At 44.7% G+C, this 19,353-nt stretch overlaps 1 protein-coding gene across 2 annotated transcripts in view; it reads right to left on the minus strand.

The window, feature by feature from the left end:
* Positions 1-19,353, minus strand: part of NLE1 (notchless homolog 1) — a 241,994-nt gene that overhangs the window by 197,449 nt on the left and 25,192 nt on the right. For both annotated transcript variants that reach the window (XM_086955007.1, XM_086955008.1), the window contains exons 3-5: positions 14,018-14,235; positions 13,411-13,490; positions 4,869-4,945 (exon numbers count right to left, since the gene is read on the minus strand). In XM_086955007.1, coding sequence (XP_086811133.1) covers positions 4,869-4,945; positions 13,411-13,490; positions 14,018-14,235 — 375 coding nt within the window. The remainder of the gene's footprint in view (positions 1-4,868; positions 4,946-13,410; positions 13,491-14,017; positions 14,236-19,353) is intronic.

Here is a 19,353-nt window from a genome sequence, read left to right on the forward strand (position 1 = left end):
CTAGCCTAGACTGTACTAGCAGAATTAAATTCAAACACTGTGGGTGAACAAAGGATGAAGCAATTATCTCAATGGCAAATCCCGAAATAATTTGAGTGCTCAGTAATGCTCAACAAAATCTGTAATGTGTTGGCAAGCAGTGAAAGCAGTTCCGTCTTGCATGTTCTGAAGGTAAAACTCAAGAGGCTCCCTGGATCGGTATGAATATAGATTGCAACAAACATGTACAGACAGTTGCCCCACTGTATTGACACTCTAGTCTACAGGATTCTCTGCAGCAGGTAATTAATCCCACCAAGCTACCCTTCCTGTGGATGCCTTATCTTTCTGTCACACAGAAAGCAGCGGGAAGTGGGGGCAACCTGAAAACATGACATTTATTTTAAAACATAGGTACACTCTTGAAAACATTAAATAAATGTGAATACCAATTCACTCGTTGCGCGCACCTCGCTCTTGTGGGTTTCCAACCAGCAACACGGAACAGAAACTGAAAGCAGCCCGGGCTGACAGTGAGAGGGCGGGGGCCGCATGCGCGCTCCAAGCCCCGGCGCCAAAGCGGAGTGCGGCATCTGAAGTCCCGGGGCCCGGGTGAAGAGCAGCGCTGCGGAGGGAGCTCGAGACTTACCCACTGGCTGAGGAGAGAGACAGGGACACAGAACATGCTAAAAGAGCCCGGTGAGGGGGGGGGGGGGGGGGGGGGGGGGGGGAGGGGGATGGGGATGTGTGCGCGTGTGTGTGTGCATGTGTGTGTGTGCGTCTGTCTGTCTGTCTGTCTGTGTTGTGTGTGTGCGTCTGTCTGTGTGTGTGTTGTGTGTGCCTGTGTTTGTGCCTGCCTGCGTGTGCATGTGTTGTGAACAGCCTGCCGGAATCGGAGCGCGTGTTCACGCGCGCGACCTGATCCGATTCCGGCAGGCTGTGTGCGCGTGCCAGTCTCTTGTCTAGTCCTTGAAAGCTGAGAGGACTGAAACGATTGCAATAGACTTACTTTGCGACAGCAGGGGCTTCCGCCCCTGCAATCGCAGGCGCGAGACCTAAAAAGGGGTAACCAGTCCTAATAAAATAGGAGCTGGACTAACTTGTAGACACAATATGTGCAATGGTGTCATGTCATCACAGGACGTGATCAGCAAAAAACACAAGATGATGGATGGAATGTTGCACAATGGCAAAACATTCAACCCCAGTCACAGATCTGGGTTTAATCCATCGATATTTTGCTCACCAAGCCACCCCAGTTCAGACATGGCCATATGCAAATCAGTCTTGACCCTGTGCCTCATGGGACAGCCCAGCCCGAACTGCCAAGCCATGTCTTCCCTGGACCGGAATCAAGCATCCTAGGACCGGTTTCTGGCTATCAGCCGTCTTCAGCCAGGATAGCTTGACTCCAGTGGCTTAGTGAGCATGGGACCCAAGTCTGGGCATACCCTTCCCACATAGGGTGAACAGCAAAACACACAAGATGATAGACGGAATGTTGCACAATGGCAAAACATTCACCCCCATATGCAAATCAGTCTTGACCCTGTGCCTCATGGGAACAGTCCTATTGTCAATATAAACAGGGGGAACCGAATAACCCAAAGGCATCTGGGAATAAAGCAAAAAGTAGGAACAATGATGCCCACGGTGCAGTTTTTTTGTATATTAATTGAAGAACAGATACTACTAATTATCTTTCCTTGACACACTAAGTTATCTTCAAACTTAAATCAATCTCGCATTCTAAATGAACTTTATTCCTATACATATATATCCATTAAGTTAATGACTCAGAAAGAATTCAAAAAATTAATTTGTATATTATGTTTATCTTTCTCCTTTTCTCTTATTTAGAAAACACATATATATATATACAAACATTTAACAAATTTATATACACATATATACAATATTTATACAAAATCACACATTACAAACAGAGACAAATCAAAAGTAAATCAAGAACCTTATTTCTGGTTCAAATGCCCACAATCAATTCAAATGAGGGATGTTACCCTATCGTTATGTCAAAACATTCCCTGTACTAAGGTCACCAACAATGAGTATAGCGGAGCTTATGAAGGTCTAGTCATTAAATACTCTCTATTAATATCAAGCTCCTTTTCTATATTTTTACATGTTTAATATCAATTATCTTATGTTGATGCCGTAAACAAGCAGTCGATGCATTTCAGCCTTTCTTTTACTCCAGGCCTCTTCAGGACTTAGGGCAATTCAAATAAGTACTTCCTTCATTCCATCCCTCCCTGAGTACGCTATTCAATACTATTTCTGTCTTCGCAGGTGAGATAACACTAAGTGCTTACCCGCAGCTTCTCATCGGGAGACCCTCACTATTATAATCAGCTACCAGGTTTCTTAATTACACTGGCGGTAATTCCTATCCCCTCAAATCCAAACGCGGGAGTCGCATGTTGCACAATGGCAAAACATTCACCCCCATATGCAAATCAGTCTTGACCCTGTGCCTCATGGAACAGTCCAGCCCGAACTGGCCTTCCCACATAGGGTGAACAGCAAAACACACAAGATGATGGACGGAATGTTGCACAATGGAAGTGATGTCAAAGGAAGAGAAGTCATAATTTTATCATACATGTCACTTTCACAATAGTGATACTATTTTCTAGTTGAAGCAGAGGTACTTACTTTGCTAGGTATAATGGGTATGCAGTTCAATATATGTAGAAAATTCACCCTAGCATTGGTAAGAACGGACTCAAAACTGGGTGATGAGTCAAATTGCTGGAAGGAAGTGTGTGCCAAAAGGAGCAGCCTGCGTCCAGCATAGTGAGCACTTCAGCTTCAACTGCCTCTGCATCCTCCTAAAGACCTTCAACTGGATCCCCCCCAGAACACAGAAAAACCATCACCCACGCACTCATAACCAGCAGACTGGACTACAGAAACGCCCTCTACGTCAGCATCAACAGGACCCTTCTACACAAGCTTCAAACCATCCAGAATGCCGCGGCCAGACATGTCCTCGAAACCCGACGGCATAAACGCATGACGCAACACCTTCGAGACCTACACTGGCTCCCTGTCGATAAGAGAATAACCTACAAGCTTCTCGTCAACACCTACAAATCCCTCCACAACATCAGACCCAAATACCTCAACGATAGAGTGTTTCCACACACCCAAAAGAACTCTTCTTAACCTGCACATCTTCAGGAAGGATCTCAAGACCATGCGCTTCGACTGAGCCGGAGCTGCTAACCCCTCACCCCCCAGTGGCTTGTGACCCTCATGGGTTTGTAGCACGCTTTCTAAACCCCCTTATTGATTGATTTAAGATTAACTGTGCTAATAAAAAGAAGCTAGTGGGCTACATGGTTTCTCTCAATTTTACAGTGACAGTAGTGTGCATATCAAGAAAGAGAAGAGGGACTGTCAATATCAGGATACCTATGGGAAACTATATAGCTATGTCCATTGCTCAAAGGCTTGTGTTACACTTTGAGAACATGTTTTGTCCTGCAAATTTAGTCTGTGAACAAATGCCTATGACACCATTTTCTTCACATCAAAGAGCTTTGCTGTTCATCAAAGTGGTTTAGAAAGCAGCGCCTGTATAACCGCCCATCACCAACCAAAACCAGATCCACTCTAGAAGTGCTGCGGTTAGGTGGGGCCTTTGGGGCACTTGGACCTCAACTCGAAGAAATTCATTTATTCTTCATCTGCCAATCAAAACATTGTTTTCACAAGACACCAAATTAGGTGAATGAAACATTACAATCGGAGATTGTGAGTAAAGTGCGTGAAGCAACCACACATTTCATCTCTCATTCAAATATGGTCACAGGCAAGGCAATGCTCAGATTAGTTTTCACCTCTTGTTACTAAGAATGACGCTACTTTACAACTCCATGGCCTAATTTTTTTCTTGGTCCAATAAATAAATGGGAATGCCTAACCTATCATTACTTTGAACTTGCAGTAAGTATCTTTACTTTTAATCGATTTCTCTCTGGTGGCCAATGCTTCCTATGAAGTACAATTACCAGAGGACATTTGGTTTGCAGCATGAACTCCAGTTAAAACACCCAAACACTGCATCAACCCCTACCTCCTTTCTAGACATTAACATCATAATGTAGATTGGAGGATGGAACCTCATTGTTCATGAAGCAATCCACAGATTTTTGTACAGCTCATCAAACCACCTTCAGAATATCCTTACTACAGAGAACAGCTGTTCCAATTTTAGGGAAAGACCCCGGTACTTCAAACACAAGGCTACGAGGTGCTACTGCAATCCCTGTGGCACAATGTGTCAGATGCATAAAATAGTTTCAGCTGGCCCAAACCGAGTGTCTGCATGACGTGCAGAGCAGACCAGTGCACTGCCATCATCCCACTACTGTGGATCGCGCACACATTCCCTGACTGAGGATGAGTAGATTTCAAAGTACTGTGCATTATGCATACGCCTGTAAAACGGGGTTCCTTTATTTACATACACCAAAGCTTTACCATCAGCTGAACGATGCCTAAATGTTAAGCTTTTAAATTGCCACTTTCTTCTGAAAAAAATAGATGGAAATTATCATTTGAAGCCAAGGAGTAGTCGCATAGAATGCTTTGCTGCCAAGTGAAGGAAACTTTCCACTTCTTTGTAGCGAACTAAAAAGCTTACTTTCCATACACGTTAAGATCACTAGGCATAACAGTTTTGATTTCAAGTTTTCGGCATGTAAATTGCAATTTGTAATTGTTTTTCTATTCAACCATGTTGGCTTTAATGTTTATTATTAAGTAGAAATTAGTTTTTTCTTTCGCGAGGTGAAACTTCATTCGAAGGAAAGGAAAAATGGTGAAGCCCTCGCTTTAAAAGTCATTTTAGAGGCACATACCTGGTTGTTCTTGCATCCCGAGGCGAGCTTCTTCCCATTCGGAGACCAGGCAATGCTGAGCACCCAGTGGGTGTGCCCTAGGATAACAAGAGTAGTACAATGAAAAGCGGTCAAGCACATGTATAGTACGTGACAAATGCTTTGCCATTACTGCCGTGTGACCTTCGATACCAAGAAGGTGTCAACTTCATCCGTTTCACAATAAGGCTTTTTCACGTGCACTTTCTATCAGCCCTGCTTAACAAATCAGCCCCAGCCCCAGGCTCTGCTACCCACAGTAAAATGCATCAAGACCTGGTGTCCGCCCAATTCGTTGAAATCTTGCTTGTTCCCACAATGAGCACAACCAGTGGCGGCTGGTGACATTTGAAAGTGGTGTGGCGCGTAAATACTGCACTGTGGCGAGCGAGTGCAGCAAGCGAGGCCGAACCACCTATGGGGGGTTCGGGGGTTCTCCCACGAGAACATTTTGAAAAAAGGGTGGGCAAATGGTGTATTCCCAAGCACATTTGAGAAAGAGGTGGCTTGGCGAATACATCTCTGGGAGTAGCCAGACAAGTCTCTTTGCACATATACATCTCTCTCCCTGCATTCACATAGGCACAGTCACCCTGCACTCATAGACCCATTACTCACCCTTCCCTGACACATTACTAAGCCAGCAATCACCCATCCACATCACTCACTCTGGGATCACACAGGTACACTGCTCACCCTGCACTCACACAGACATCACTCACCCTGGATTCACACAGGCACACTGCTCACCCTGCACTCACACAGACATCACTCACCCTGCACTCAAACAGGCACACTGCTCAACCTGCACTCACACAGACATCACTCACCCTGCACTCACACAGGCATCACTCACCCTGGACTCACACAGGCACACTGGTCAACTTTCATTCACACAGGCATCACTCACCCTGGACTCACACAGGCTCACTGCTCACCCAGCACTCACACACACATCACTCACCCTGGACTCACACAGGCACACTGCTCAACCTGCACTCACACAGACATCACTCACCCTGGACTCACACAGGCACACTGCACACTGCTCACCCAGCACTCACACACACATCACTCACCCTGGACTCACACAGACATCACTCACCCTTCACTGCACTACACTCAATAGGTTTCCTTTATTACAGCCTGTCTAGGCCTGGCATTGCCTGGTGACAGACTACAGTAGATAACACCACGTCTGCTGGGGCCTCTGAGCAGGTGGGGGTGCTCAGCACAGACCCAAGAATGCAAGCAACCTCCCCACGGACACTGGCGTTATTGTAGTTGTAGGCTGTTAGTCACTGCATGCGAAGACGTTCTGCAATTGCCCCCAGCCGTGTTTGCGCCCCGAAGACTGACATCATGGTTTACCTGGCTCTGTTAGAGCCAGGTAAACCAAAACAAACATCGACAAATAAGTTTCCTGGCTCCCCATGAACTTGTCTCCAAAAGGTAGTAATGGGCTAAAATCTAAATGCGCTTTATTTTCATCTGGTATTCCATCAAAGAAGAACCTGTTCCCCTGACTCGCCCTCTCCCCCCTCCAACTTTCTCTCTCCTCTCTGGGTGTGCTGTGTTACTAGAAGCCCTTTGCAGATGTGTAAAGAGAGGTTAATACGTGTGTATCAAGGCAGATGTAATACTTTAAATGGGAGAGTACAGGCAATCCCCAGAGACACGTAATGCTTTTAATTGAAGAGTGCCGGCACTATTCAAAAACTAGCAGGTACTCTGGTACAGAGTACCTGCACTTCTATTTTTCCATTTCAAGCACAGGATGTATGTGTTACTCGGACCTGTAGCTTAATATAAATAACGTGCCGATCGCAGCTATAAAGGTTTAACTAACCTCAGACGATGACAATCCGAGTGAACCTCTTTCCTACTAGTGATTTTTAGTAACACGCAGATCTCTCTGCAGCGGGTGTGTTATCCCTCTGAACTACCAACACCTGCAGTCCTTAATGTTCATGTCCCAGCATGGCACGGTCGCTCCGTCCCCCTGGCAACATTCTGTTTTAGGAAGAATTTCTCTAGCTGGAAAGGACAGCGTGGGACCTTGAAACCGCCCTCAGCGCAGGAGCGACCCTCTCTAGGCAGAAACAAAGACAGGGCCGGATTTCAAGATCAAACTGAACCAAACGGGCAGTACCGGGCAGGCAGTTCCTGTTAAACATGGATGCTTCAGGCAGGAAGCTGGCTTGACCTCATGCTTGGGCCTTTCATGATATCTTTTACCATCTGCCACTCTGCAGACGATGCTTCCACTTGGCTGCTCCAAACCTGCCGGCCACATTACAGAGCCCGAGGCACCAGGGCCTGGGATATTGCCATCAGATGAGGGAGAAAAGCGGTTCCGTGCCAGAAATCTATCTATAAATATACTGCGAGCATGCAGGATTGAATAGACAAGGCGGCCGATTGCCGAATCACTCACAAAACTCCGTCTCTAGTCTTAACATAAATCCCCCACCACCAGGAGAACACTAGTCTTAAAGCAACGTATGCTTACATTAGCCTGGGTCATGTCGCGCAGGGCCGGGGGTTAAAATGAAACGTTTTAAAACTTACCAGGTTCGCACCGTCTGTGCTCCGGGGTCTAGGTCCCATTGCTGTTGGCGCCTAGCCGCCTACAGGAACATCCGCCGATCCTTCACAGCCAATCCTGGCGCCTTAGGGCACAGTTACTCTCTGCCCGCCCAGCCCATTAGAAGACGGAGGCTGGAGCCTTGCGATCCGGATAGTACCGAGTCCTCGGGTGGGGATCTAGTTAAGTGGTTGTTGGGGGCGTGGTTAAGGTAGTCTCGCCCCGAGGGTCATGTGGGAATCAGTGTAAACACGGGGGCCATCTTGGAAAGGACCCATCCTCATTAAAACCAATGTGATGTAAGGATGGTAGATGTGTGAGTAAATAGATTAAGAGTTGGGTTTACACTCATTAATTCAAAAGCTTGTTTAAATATAGTTGTTACCAAATAATCATATATTCCAAGCCATCCACACCCATACAGGCAAGTTCTTATTGGTGTGTTCTACTAATGTAGTAGTTATGATTTATAGTGCACTCCACAGGATATCTTCGTAGTCCCCGCCTGTCTGAGGATAGCCTATGTATCCACCTCTGTTCCTTCTGGAATAGGTTCTGTTTGGATTTGTTACTTGGTGTCTCAAGGATTAGCCATCCCTGGTCCATTGGCTTGTGGGTCCTATCGAGTGTCACCTTGTGAATTCTTGGGCTTACCTGGTTGCTCCAGATGTGCCCCGACTCTCCATTGCTTGGAGAGTCCCCTGGACCTTGCTGGTCCACACCGTAACCTGTTTCCTCTGACCACATGGGTTATGGTTGCCAAGGCTTGTTGGTGCTCCAGCCGGACATCGACCCCTCAGCTCTCGACATCCTTTGTGGGACAGCTCACCTTCAGATTCTGGTCATCCTAGAGGTCTCCTGGTCCCCGTGGCTGCAGAGTTAAGTAACCTTCTTTGCACCTGAAGCACCAGACATCGGTGGGCATTCAACCACCGAGCCCCTGGTCACCAGAAGTGACCCAGACTCTGTCCCCTCTGCTTTCAGGTTCCTCTCTTCTTGAATTAAGGCTTGGATTCCACCGGACACTCTTCGCCTTCCTGGTAGCAGTACTTATTTGCAGCTCTCCACTGAAAACGACAAAGATTTTAGACGCAGCTTGACACCTATGCACCCAGCTCCTCTGGGATAGGTAACACGGGTATCTCGGTACTCACTGGTGGGTTGGCCTTAGAACCTCCTATGTTCCAAAGGGTTTGCTCGAAGTCCTCGTAGAAGGGTCTTTAAACTTTAAATTTGCAACCCAGACTTTCCCATAGAGTTGTACGGAGCACGCAGCTGTGTTTCCTCACTGCACCCCTCCTCTGTGGGCTCCCTGTGTCACTCTTCTGGGTGGTCCCTTGGGTCCCAGAGATACTACCTGCTCTAGGCACTGTGTCTAGTCAAGTCGTCGTTGTTATACCATTTTTTTAGTATATGGTTCGGTTTCCCCCTGGAGCCCGCTATGTATTGTGCTATTTACGAATGTTCTATTGATTAAGTATTGTGTGGCTCATGCTCTAGTCTCACATAGAGACTAGTAGAGAGTGTTATATTAATAAATACATATTTTTATATGAACACTGTGTTGTTCCCCTGTCATGGAGGTGTTATTCTGGTAAAACAGTCTGCTTTATATTCCTTCAAGATTAAGCATGAAGGCTGCTCTCCATAGCTACCACTAGGATAGCTCTCAAAAAAGGTTATCTTTGACCTCAGACATCATAAGTAGGGCTGGATGTAGTTTGCAAAGTAGCGCTACTCAAAGCTACGCAAAGTGCACTTCGTACTACGCGAGCTACGCATAGCACTACGTGAACTGCGTATTACCCTGTTTGCACTGTGCAAGATGCCGTTTTTAATGATTGCACAGTGCGGACAAGCATCCGGCACAGTGCAATCATTGAAAACGGCATCTTGCACAGTGCAAGCTATAGTTTTCTGCCGCTCGAGTAGACTTTTACTCGAGCTGCAGCAGACTGGCAGTTTCTCATCACGAGCGGTCGAGAGCATATGCGACCACTCGCAATGAGAAACCTGACCTTTTAATAACATGTCAGGATCTGAAATTCGAGCACTATAAGGAAGTCAAAAAGCCCTGAAGAAGTCCGGTAACGGACGAAACGCATTGGCAATCCGTTGTGTAAAGAAATTTGAATAAAAGAACTCCTTTTAAAATGAAGAGTTGTCATCTTAACTTCTTGGGAAACGATTGTAACTTTGTAATGATGTGAATAGTGTTACGATTTTCACAAAAACATTGTGTTAAATATTTGAAGGGTGCAGGGCCATTTGTGCATAAGTAGTGGAGACATACTGGAGATGAGCAATGGGGACACTGAAACAAACAGTAAACTCCATAGTTATGCACACTCCAGTGCCTCGATAACTGGAGCTTCACCAAACAATGAAAAGGGGCAGGATATGTTTTAGGGTTGTGACCCTCGCGCTGCTGTTGGCAAACAGACAAATAATCATACACTGGCTACACGGTGCAGCCCTGACTTCAAATATAAAAGGAGAATACTAGGGAACAGAAGTTGGTGGAAGGGAGCTGCATGAAACAGGTGGAAACGGATGATAAATTAAAAAGACTTGAGTGAGTGGTGTGAAATGCCAAGTTAACCAAAGACGGGCTCCCTCCCAACAATCTGCCGCAAAATGAAGGTTAATGGTCTCTGAATATCAGACTGATATGCTCTTTATGTGATCAACTGAGTGATGATAGTATGTTCACAACTTCACCAGTAACGTGAAAAAACTGATGTGTATACATTTTGTAGAAACTGCGTGAATACTACTGTACCTAACTGACATACAGAGATAAAGCCAATAGAAAAGGCTGAAGTAAAGTGGTTCAAGTATACAAAAAAAGTGGTGAATGGAACGATGAATCAATTTCAGCCATGGCTAAATACTTGGTGGCACATACCAGTTCATCGTTATTATGCACACCTTGCCGCCTCAGTTTGGTTCCAGTCATATGCAAATCAGTCTTTCCTCTGCTCCAATGGGAACAGACCAGCTTGAAATGCCATGCCAGGTCGTCGCTGAACTGGAACCCAAGCATCACAGTGCCGATTTTGTCCTAGTTAGGGCTAATCAGCAAGATAAACCTTTGTTCCAGTGACAGTCTGCATAGAACCCACGTCTGAGCATAACCGTCCCACTTTGGATGACATCCTAAAGTATTAAAAAAAAGCGATGTGTGGAATGCTTGAAGAGATGTCCGCTACTTCGCTTTACCACCCCATTACAAGCTAGAGGCAGCTCTTGTGGTGTATACAAGATTACACAGCAGGAAATCAGCATCATCTCATTCTTTCCCTCTTTTAACAGACAATATAGAAATTAGATTTCGCACTTGAAGATTTTGAGAAGGAATAGGTTTGGTAATACTTGTACAGTTAGTCAGGTGAGCCAAGTACTACTAGTACTAGTTAACAGGACAGGTCGCTATACCACTGCCTGTTTATAGTTCAATGCATCGTTTGAATAACAGTGATTTCAACTGTATGATCTTTGAGAAAGTGAAGAAATGATTCCACGTGATTGGCTTTTATCAAGCGAGCTAACTAGCAGAATTGGACATGTGAAGAATCTTGAACCCGGTAGGTATATTAAAGGGTTTAAAAAGAAAAAAAACTACATAAACATAAGATATGTTTAGATAGGTCGAAAAGCATTAACAAGTGGCATAATAATAAAATATCCATACAAATGATTCTGCAGAATCATCCCATTAACAATAGGTATTACTATGCAAATCAGAGGTAACTCAGTTTACCAACCTAAGAAACGTGACAGGAATAGTCTGCAAGCTTGGATTCAAACTAGTGACCTCCTGGTGGTACACGAAAGAGGTACCCTTACTGGTTGAGATGTCTAAGCAAATGCTTTTGGCATCAAGTGTACACTCGCACTCCTGGAGCTAGATGACAGCTGACAGCAAACTACCACAACATGGTAACAATTTATGACATACTGTTCTGCTTGTGCCAGAGACCAGAACCAAACAGTCACCAGTCCACTCAATGAATGTCACTATTCACAACCATACCATACCATACCATACTCTTGACAATGCCCGACACTATTTTGATACTCGTGGCTAGACAGGACCTTAGATCGCTTGGTGTTGTGGGGAAGTTTAATACGGTTATTCTATCATGCTCATCAGCAAACTCAAGAACCATATGCAAGAGCGCATGAATAGGAGTTTTATACAACTGGTGATGGAGGTTCATGCACGCTTTCAAAAAGAGGCAATTCAATAGGTGTGCCTGCTTGAGATAAACCTACTCAGAATACTTCCTTATAGCAAAGATGGCTGTGATTTTAAAAACTACTCCAGGTTTGTCCACTGAAACAATAAAATTCAAGATGCCCACATGACGAGAAGTTGCTATTCGAACACCACTTCCTTTCCTGGAAAATGCCACTGGTAAGAGTCATATTATCAGTTCCTACGGCAACCATTCAAAATCGAATCCCAACAAATGTGTTCACCAAATGTTTGTTGGTGGAGACAGCAAGCACACTTAAGAAAGTAGGACACACACCTGTACATCAAACCTTGCGAAAGGTTTATGAAAGTGAATCTGTTTCACTAATACCAAAGTAGCACAAATAAATTCAAAAAGTGGCAAAGAGCAATCAAGAACAAGATACACTTGGTAGCCCGTTACCTGCTAGGGGACACAATTTTCACCAACGATGTAGAGCAAACACCTAACGATGCATATTTGTTTCCAGGAGAAATATTTTGGGCCTGGTGCAATGGGGAAAATAATAACTTTTTCCTCCATCTATACTGCATGCATCTTTTTGGGTCAACACATGCATATTACACTGAAGATTACCTTTTGGTTACTAGAACTTTGCTATGAAAAGTCATTGAGATTCTGGTGCCGAAAGCAATCCAGCAGTTCCTACAGACACACAAAGAAAATAGTTGTGCATACGCTTCACGTTTGCTCCTAAGGCTGTTTGTGTTTTTACACAAATCAAACCGCTGAGAACTGATATATGTACAAGACAAAATCCATATACAAATTCCAATTCCAACTGTTAGAGAAGTATTTTTCAAAATGTATGTACAAAGCTACCATGAAGGGTAAAATTGCTGGTTTGTTAGTTTGGAGTGTTCAGTTTGGTCATTCCTTGGCCAACAAAAGCTTATGTTAAAGACTGAGGGCCCATCCTACAGGAAAGAAAGCAGCTTTTCTTGGCAATGTCTCCTTGACAGACATCTAAAGTGTGACAAGGTTGTTGGCACACACACAATTATTAGACATAACAGGGTCATGTGAATACACACACATGGCTAACTTTGCTATGCGGTCAATTGTGCCACCGTTATGCCCAAGATGCATAGCATGCATTTCTATGCTGCAACAGGGAAACATTATTTAACTATAACAAGGTTTTTGCTGCTTAACACTGTTCTAGATTCAATGACATTCTGCCCCAACACCTTTCTGATGCAGAAGAGGGTTAACGTTCGATTTTAGAAGGGATTTTAATTACTTCCCATGCACTTGGTTGTCAGAAAAATCTAATCTAAAGATGGTGGACGTACACTATGGGTCATTGTGATAAGGATCAAAGCCATCCCTCCTTCTACTGCAGCACTCCAAAAATATTAAAGGGCATAAAAGATAATTTCCAAGAACCAAACAAACACTAGAAGATATACCAATGCACAGCAAATTAACCTACAACAGTCTAAAGTGGCAACATTTGTGTTTCAGTGACGTTTTCTATAAAAGACAACTGTAAATGGATTTAATTGAAACAGTTTAACTCATGCGTGAACCGAAATTACTACAACGTTATAGAAAAATTATTCATAAATATAAATGTTAAACAGCTTCTCACACCGGTACAGCAACAATACTAAGAATTTCAAGTATTAAACAAGTTTTCTTGACAAAAAAGTTAAAGCTCTCCCATACTGACCTTTGGCAGTAAAATGAGGTGTTTCAGTCATGAGATCCCAGAAGCGGACGGTTGTGTCACCTGAGCCACTCGCCAAGTATCTGAATTGGGGTAAAATTCAGATGACATTATTTTTCGGACCGGACACCCTATAAGCTTACCCATGTACAACTTGGCTTCTCAATAGGCATCAATATATTTGAATTCATGTCTGACAGAGGCTGGATGAAAAAACAGACTAGACATGATTTCTCAAAAAGTGAGACTGAAGAGAAGATTGAGCTGCACAATTCTGGGCCATCAATTCGTACAAGTTATCAGTCAAAGATGGAAAACATTACAGCATTAAAGGCATTGCAGAAACGAGAATAAGCAGAGGACCTACTCAATGTGGCATGCCTTTCTCTGCTTCGAGTGCTCTCTGTTTTGCACATAACGAAATAAGCCCTTGAGAACAAGGATTACTTAGCCATTTTTTTACAACTGAATGTGCAGGAAAGAACCTACTCCCTGAGCTGTGAATACAAAGAGGTAGGGAAATCTGTATGACTAAATCACTTATATGATCGGACAATGGCCTCTTTGCAGCCATTCATAAGGAGGGTGCCGTAGTCTTCACCATTCTTACTTTCCGGTAGGACTAAAAGCCACAGAAATGACTGCTTCTGTGTGTCCTTCCAAGGAGCTAGTGCAGCGGGTCACGGCGCGAACCTTGAACACTGCCTGGGGCTGGTAAATGATGTCCAGAACACATTCTGTCTCCACACTCTGGGTGTCCAAAGTCTTCTCCAGGGACGTCACGATTTCAAGATCATTGACGTAGAATGCCAATGGAAGGGGCTCTTCCTTCAAAACCAGAAAACAAAGGCAAATTAGTCCTGCAATGTACGAGACATTTGATGAGATTTTGACCAAAAACACTACAGATTCCACATCTTCACTGTAATACCATTTTTACCGTATTTATTATCAAATAAAATGATGAATAAAAGATAATGAAAAAGCAACTGTGATCTATCATGATAGCTCAATAGTTTTCTGACAACCTCTGATAGTGCTCATTAAAACACACATTTTTTTGATAACACACTATCCTCTGCTATGAACCACTCCTTACTAACATCTTCCAGACATACTGACAGGCAAACTGTAATTGATTCCAAATGTGGTCCCAATCTTTTCTTTTTAAATCGGGACCATAGTTTAAGAAGCATTTGCCTGCTTGCGGCAACCTAGGATACTCCAGTCTCTTGCTCGGTCAGTGCTTTTAGGAAACAGAGGGATTGTATCCATGCCTGTATATGTCATTTGGGGAAATACTTAGAGAAACTAATAAACACCAGCTCTTAAGACCTCATTTTTAGGTCTTGCCTACGCAGCGCACATGCGCTGCATAGGAGACCTTTAGCAGTCGTGCAGTTCTTTTTCAAAGCACATACTTGTGCTTGTGGCGGCATACGCCTTGTGGGAGTGCGCAGCTGTGCGCCACAAGCACGAGTATGGGCTTTAAAAAAGGGCAGACTGCTCTACCCAGCACGCACACCCACTCGCTGGTGCACCCCTTCGCCTCTCTCTCCCGATGCAGCCTACACGCCTTTTTAAAAAAACATTTTTTTTTTTTACTTTCAGCACGAGGAGCGCCCTTGGGTTTTTTTTTTTCTCCCACTGGGAAAGGTAACATTTGCTGTATGCTTCGAAATTGTACTCTCTTTCCTTCACAGTTTCAGGCATCTCTTTTTAATACCCCGTCCACATCTTTCACATCATATTATTTCTCAGGTTTGCCTCATCCCTCCATCGTTTTCATTCGCCATTCTTTTCATTTCAATGTCCCCTCATTGATTCCTCAATATCTCCCATTATCCGCTTCTCTCCCTTTCACCCCTTTGTCTTTTTCATTTGCTCGTCTCTTTCTCCCACTGTTGCCTTAACACTATTATTTCCCTCCCTGCTTCCTTTTCAACTTCTTTCCATCTCTTTTTTCAGACGACTGTGCCCCGTCCCCTTTTTCAGCGTCCATCATGCCCTCCTCACTCTTTGACATGTGCTTGGCACTTAGCCCTACGCTATTTAATCTTTACGTACAGCCACTGGCTGCAGTCGCCAAGCTATGGGAGCTTTCAATGGTCTCATATGCTGACGATACATACACAGCTAGTGGTGGCTCTGACGGATGACTCCGTTTTGAGCGCCACTAAGTTTAAGAGTGGCCTAACGGCCGTGGCTAACTGGATGACCTCAAATTACCTACAGCTAAATGCTAGTAAGATGGAGGTTTTATTAGTGGGGAAAAATGCTTCACCGCCAACTTGTTCCTTCCCTCCCACTGACCGATCCTCTTTCTCTCTCTTCCCTTTACCCTCTCGCCATCTTTGTCACTACGTCTCGTCCATTTAGTCTTTTTCTCTTTCGGGCTCCTACACTCCCTCTTTCTTTCTTTCCTGGGCCTCATATCAGACTCCTGCTTGTAGCTCCCTTTCGTGCAGTTAGTCAAATTTTCCCCTTCCGGCTCTCTAAGTTCCTTTCATCTTTTCTCTAATTTGTTATTCACAACCTTCCCCTGGTCTCCCTTTCACGTTGTACCAGCCTTTGCACCCCTTTCTCCTTCGCTTCCATTCCACACTCCCTCCCAGTAGTTCCGATCATATTATTTCCCTCCCTGCTTCCTTTTCAACTTCTTTCCATCTCTTTTTTCAGACGACTGTGCCCGTCCCCTTTTTCAGCGTCCATCATGCCCTCCTCACTCTTTGACATGTGCTTGGCACTTAGCCCTACGCTATTTAATCTTTACGTACAGCCACTGGCTGCAGTCGCCAAGCTATGGGAGCTTTCAATGGTCTCATATGCTGACGATACATACACAGCTAATGGTGGCTCTGACGGATGACTCCGTTTTGAGCGCCACTAAGTTTAAGAGTGGCCTAACGGCCGTGGCTAACTGGATGACCTCAAATTACCTACAGCTAAATGCTAGTAAGATGGAGGTTTTATTAGTGGGGAAAAATGCTTCTACATGGGGCGAAAAATAGTGGCCCAAGACTCTAGGGAACTTTCCCGAGCCAAAATCAGAAGTAAAAAACCTTGGGGTCTGGATAGATTCCTCCCTCAGTCTTATCACTCACACTAAGAAAACGGCAGCCACGTGCTTTGGGATCCTACGGAATCTCAAACCTATTTTAAAATTTTTCGACCCTTCTACCAGTCAGGCCATAGTGCAATCGACCATTCTCTCTCGCTTGGACTATGCGGGCTCCTTGTTGCTTGGGGCCAACCAGGCAGAGATTGGAAGAATGCAGCGGGTGCAAAATGCGGCAGCAAGAACTTTGGTAGGCCTCCCCCGCTTTCATCCAGTTGCGGACACCTTGAGTAAACTCCATTGGCTGCCTGTGGCCAAGCGGATCCAATTCAAGGTTCTCTGTCTTTCATTTAAGATCTTAAAGCTCGCGACCCCACCTATGCTCTGCCCGCTCCTGACCCCGTATGTCCCCCGACGATCTTTGCGTTCGGAAGGCCAGCACCTGGTAGCGATTCCTCGGGTGAAACGCTCTCGTATGGGCGGTCGCTCCTTCCGCTATCTGGCTGCTAATTTGTGGAATGCCTTGCCGTCCCAGTTGCGTGGCTTAAATTATCTCCTGACTTTCAGGAAAGCCATTAAGACTTATCTTTTTCCTTCAGATTAGATCCTAGGTTCTGTTAGGTTAGGGCCTGCTGTGTTAGAGGCAGTTGCCTTCCTTGCTGTTTGATAAGCGCTGGGACGCCCCTTGGCTGGGGCATCTGTGCGCTATACAAAAATATGTAACCTAACATAACATCTTCGCCCACCCTATTTCTCCCCCATGTGCCCTCACTCCTCTCCCTGTTTCTGTATTGGTCCTCTCCTCTATGCTTCCAGTTCTCCCTTTTTGTCCCCCTCCCCCTCCCCACCAGCTGCACTCTTAATCCCTGTCTGCCTGACCCTATGACTATGCATACTTTAGGGGAAGAGAGGTTTAAAGATCTGGCGAACATGTGATGGAGCAAGGATTCGCACGTAAAGCGAGTTGCTCAAAATCAAGAACCTCGTTAACCTGTAATAGTATTAACCAATTCGTTTTGTCATTAATATCACACTCTTTCAGTACACGCGGGTGTCCCAGAGATGCTTGCATATGTGTCTATTAATCATAATGAGGCTTGCATACTACAGAATCGCTGCTTCGCAGAAATCCAGTCTGCGCATGCGTCGATCATACCCATGTGATGTGACGCACTCGCAGTTTTGGAGGGATATTTTCGCTCATGCGCATTATTGTTAAAATGGCCGCTTGTCTTTAAACACGCTCTCTGCTTGCCCTTGCTGCTTTTGCACAGCTGTCTATTTCTGCTTAAACTCCTAACGCTCTAGATATTATGAAGTAAGGGATGTAGTGCAGCTATTCATGGTGTACAGTGTATTCATTTTTTCTGTGTTTCTAATTTGTTTTCGCTTACTTTTCATGTACCGCGTATCTGTGGGCCTGGGAGTGGGGAGCCGCTCCATCTTTGAAACCTCTTGCACCCCTGTCATGTGATGAGGGAAAAGCCGAACCGCGCAGAAGCAAACCCAAGCCAGCTGGCTTCCGAAGCTGAGATGCGCCTGAGAAAATCTTACTTGTACTGGGAGAAGATTTCGGCTGACCTAAAAATGATACAATTGTATAAAGTTATGTGTGTCCTATTGTTTTACACCTTTCTCAAACCATGGGAACTGGAATGTAAGGGGTGGGTACGAAAATTAAATATTCATCATGGGAACACAGAATTTTAGGTGGTGACAATGACCTAACCACCTCTCCTGACCAATCCTAAGTGGGGAACCTGTCACTTGCAACATTTGTGGGTGGTCTAGGGACCCAAAAAGAGTATAACTAGTCTAGTTTTAGCTAGAGAAATTGTCCGACTTGTCCGAATAGCTGACCTGTCACGTACCCTACGAACTCTATAGGTGATTGATACAGAGAGCTGCGGAGCACTCTGTCCGAAAATTTCCACAAACTCCAAGGGGTGGAAATAGTCCTAAGTGCTGGCGAAGCACTTTGCTGGGAGATTCGAGAACCCAATCGGGGTTACTGGCGGATTCCGTGCAGAGAGGGGGTAGCGCAGGCGTTGCATCCGAAGCTGCAGGTGTAGGTCGTGCCCTTTGGTGAGCCCAGTCCTGACCCAAATCCTGAGGGGTATCCTGTCCTGATTGTCCGTGAGCTGTATCTGCTCACCTACTGACATCCCAAATCCTTGAGGGTCCTTGTCCTCGCCTTTCCCAAACTGACCCGTGGCCAGGGTTAGTCCTCATTCCCGTCCTAGGTAAATATAAATTGTGGGTGTCCGTCTTTCTATTCTCCTTCCTTTTTCCTTTTAATAAAGCATCCTTGCCCATGGTATTCTCTCTGTCCTCTCCAAAAGTCTTACATGCAAAACTGTTTATTAGCTATGTTCCATCTTTTCCCCTACCTGTAGGACATTATTGAAACTGTTTTACTTAATGGGTGTGATCTGATTTACTTGTGTTGAGAATCTAGGTTTAGTTTAACAGTTAGGTTAAGATCAGTTTGAATCACTTGTAGGACTGTAGTAATCCACTGACTAATGTGTTTGAAACTCACTTACCCTAGTATAAGCCTAAACCTGAAATAGCATGTTCCCTGTTACCCTTTCCCAGTAGTTTTTGCCACTCGCACTCAATGGTGCTTGCCCTCATCCATAGCTATATCATAATTGTAATCCTGATTATTGATGTCTTAATCTGTATTAGCCTTATACTCTTGTCACTCTGAATTTTACTTACTATATAAAACTTTTAAACCCTTTCAGGTGTCTGTGGTCATTATAAAGTATAAAAGTATTATTAAATGTATAAGGTATTTTTGGTTATTCTTATCTCCTGTCCTCTGATAGCTCCTGATCCGTCAGGAAAATAAGTACCTGGGGTAAGTCAGGTACTCTGGTAAT

Source organism: Lissotriton vulgaris, chromosome 2_1, assembly GCF_964263255.1.
Source record: "Lissotriton vulgaris chromosome 2_1, aLisVul1.2, whole genome shotgun sequence".
Lineage (NCBI taxonomy): Eukaryota > Metazoa > Chordata > Amphibia > Caudata > Salamandridae > Lissotriton > Lissotriton vulgaris.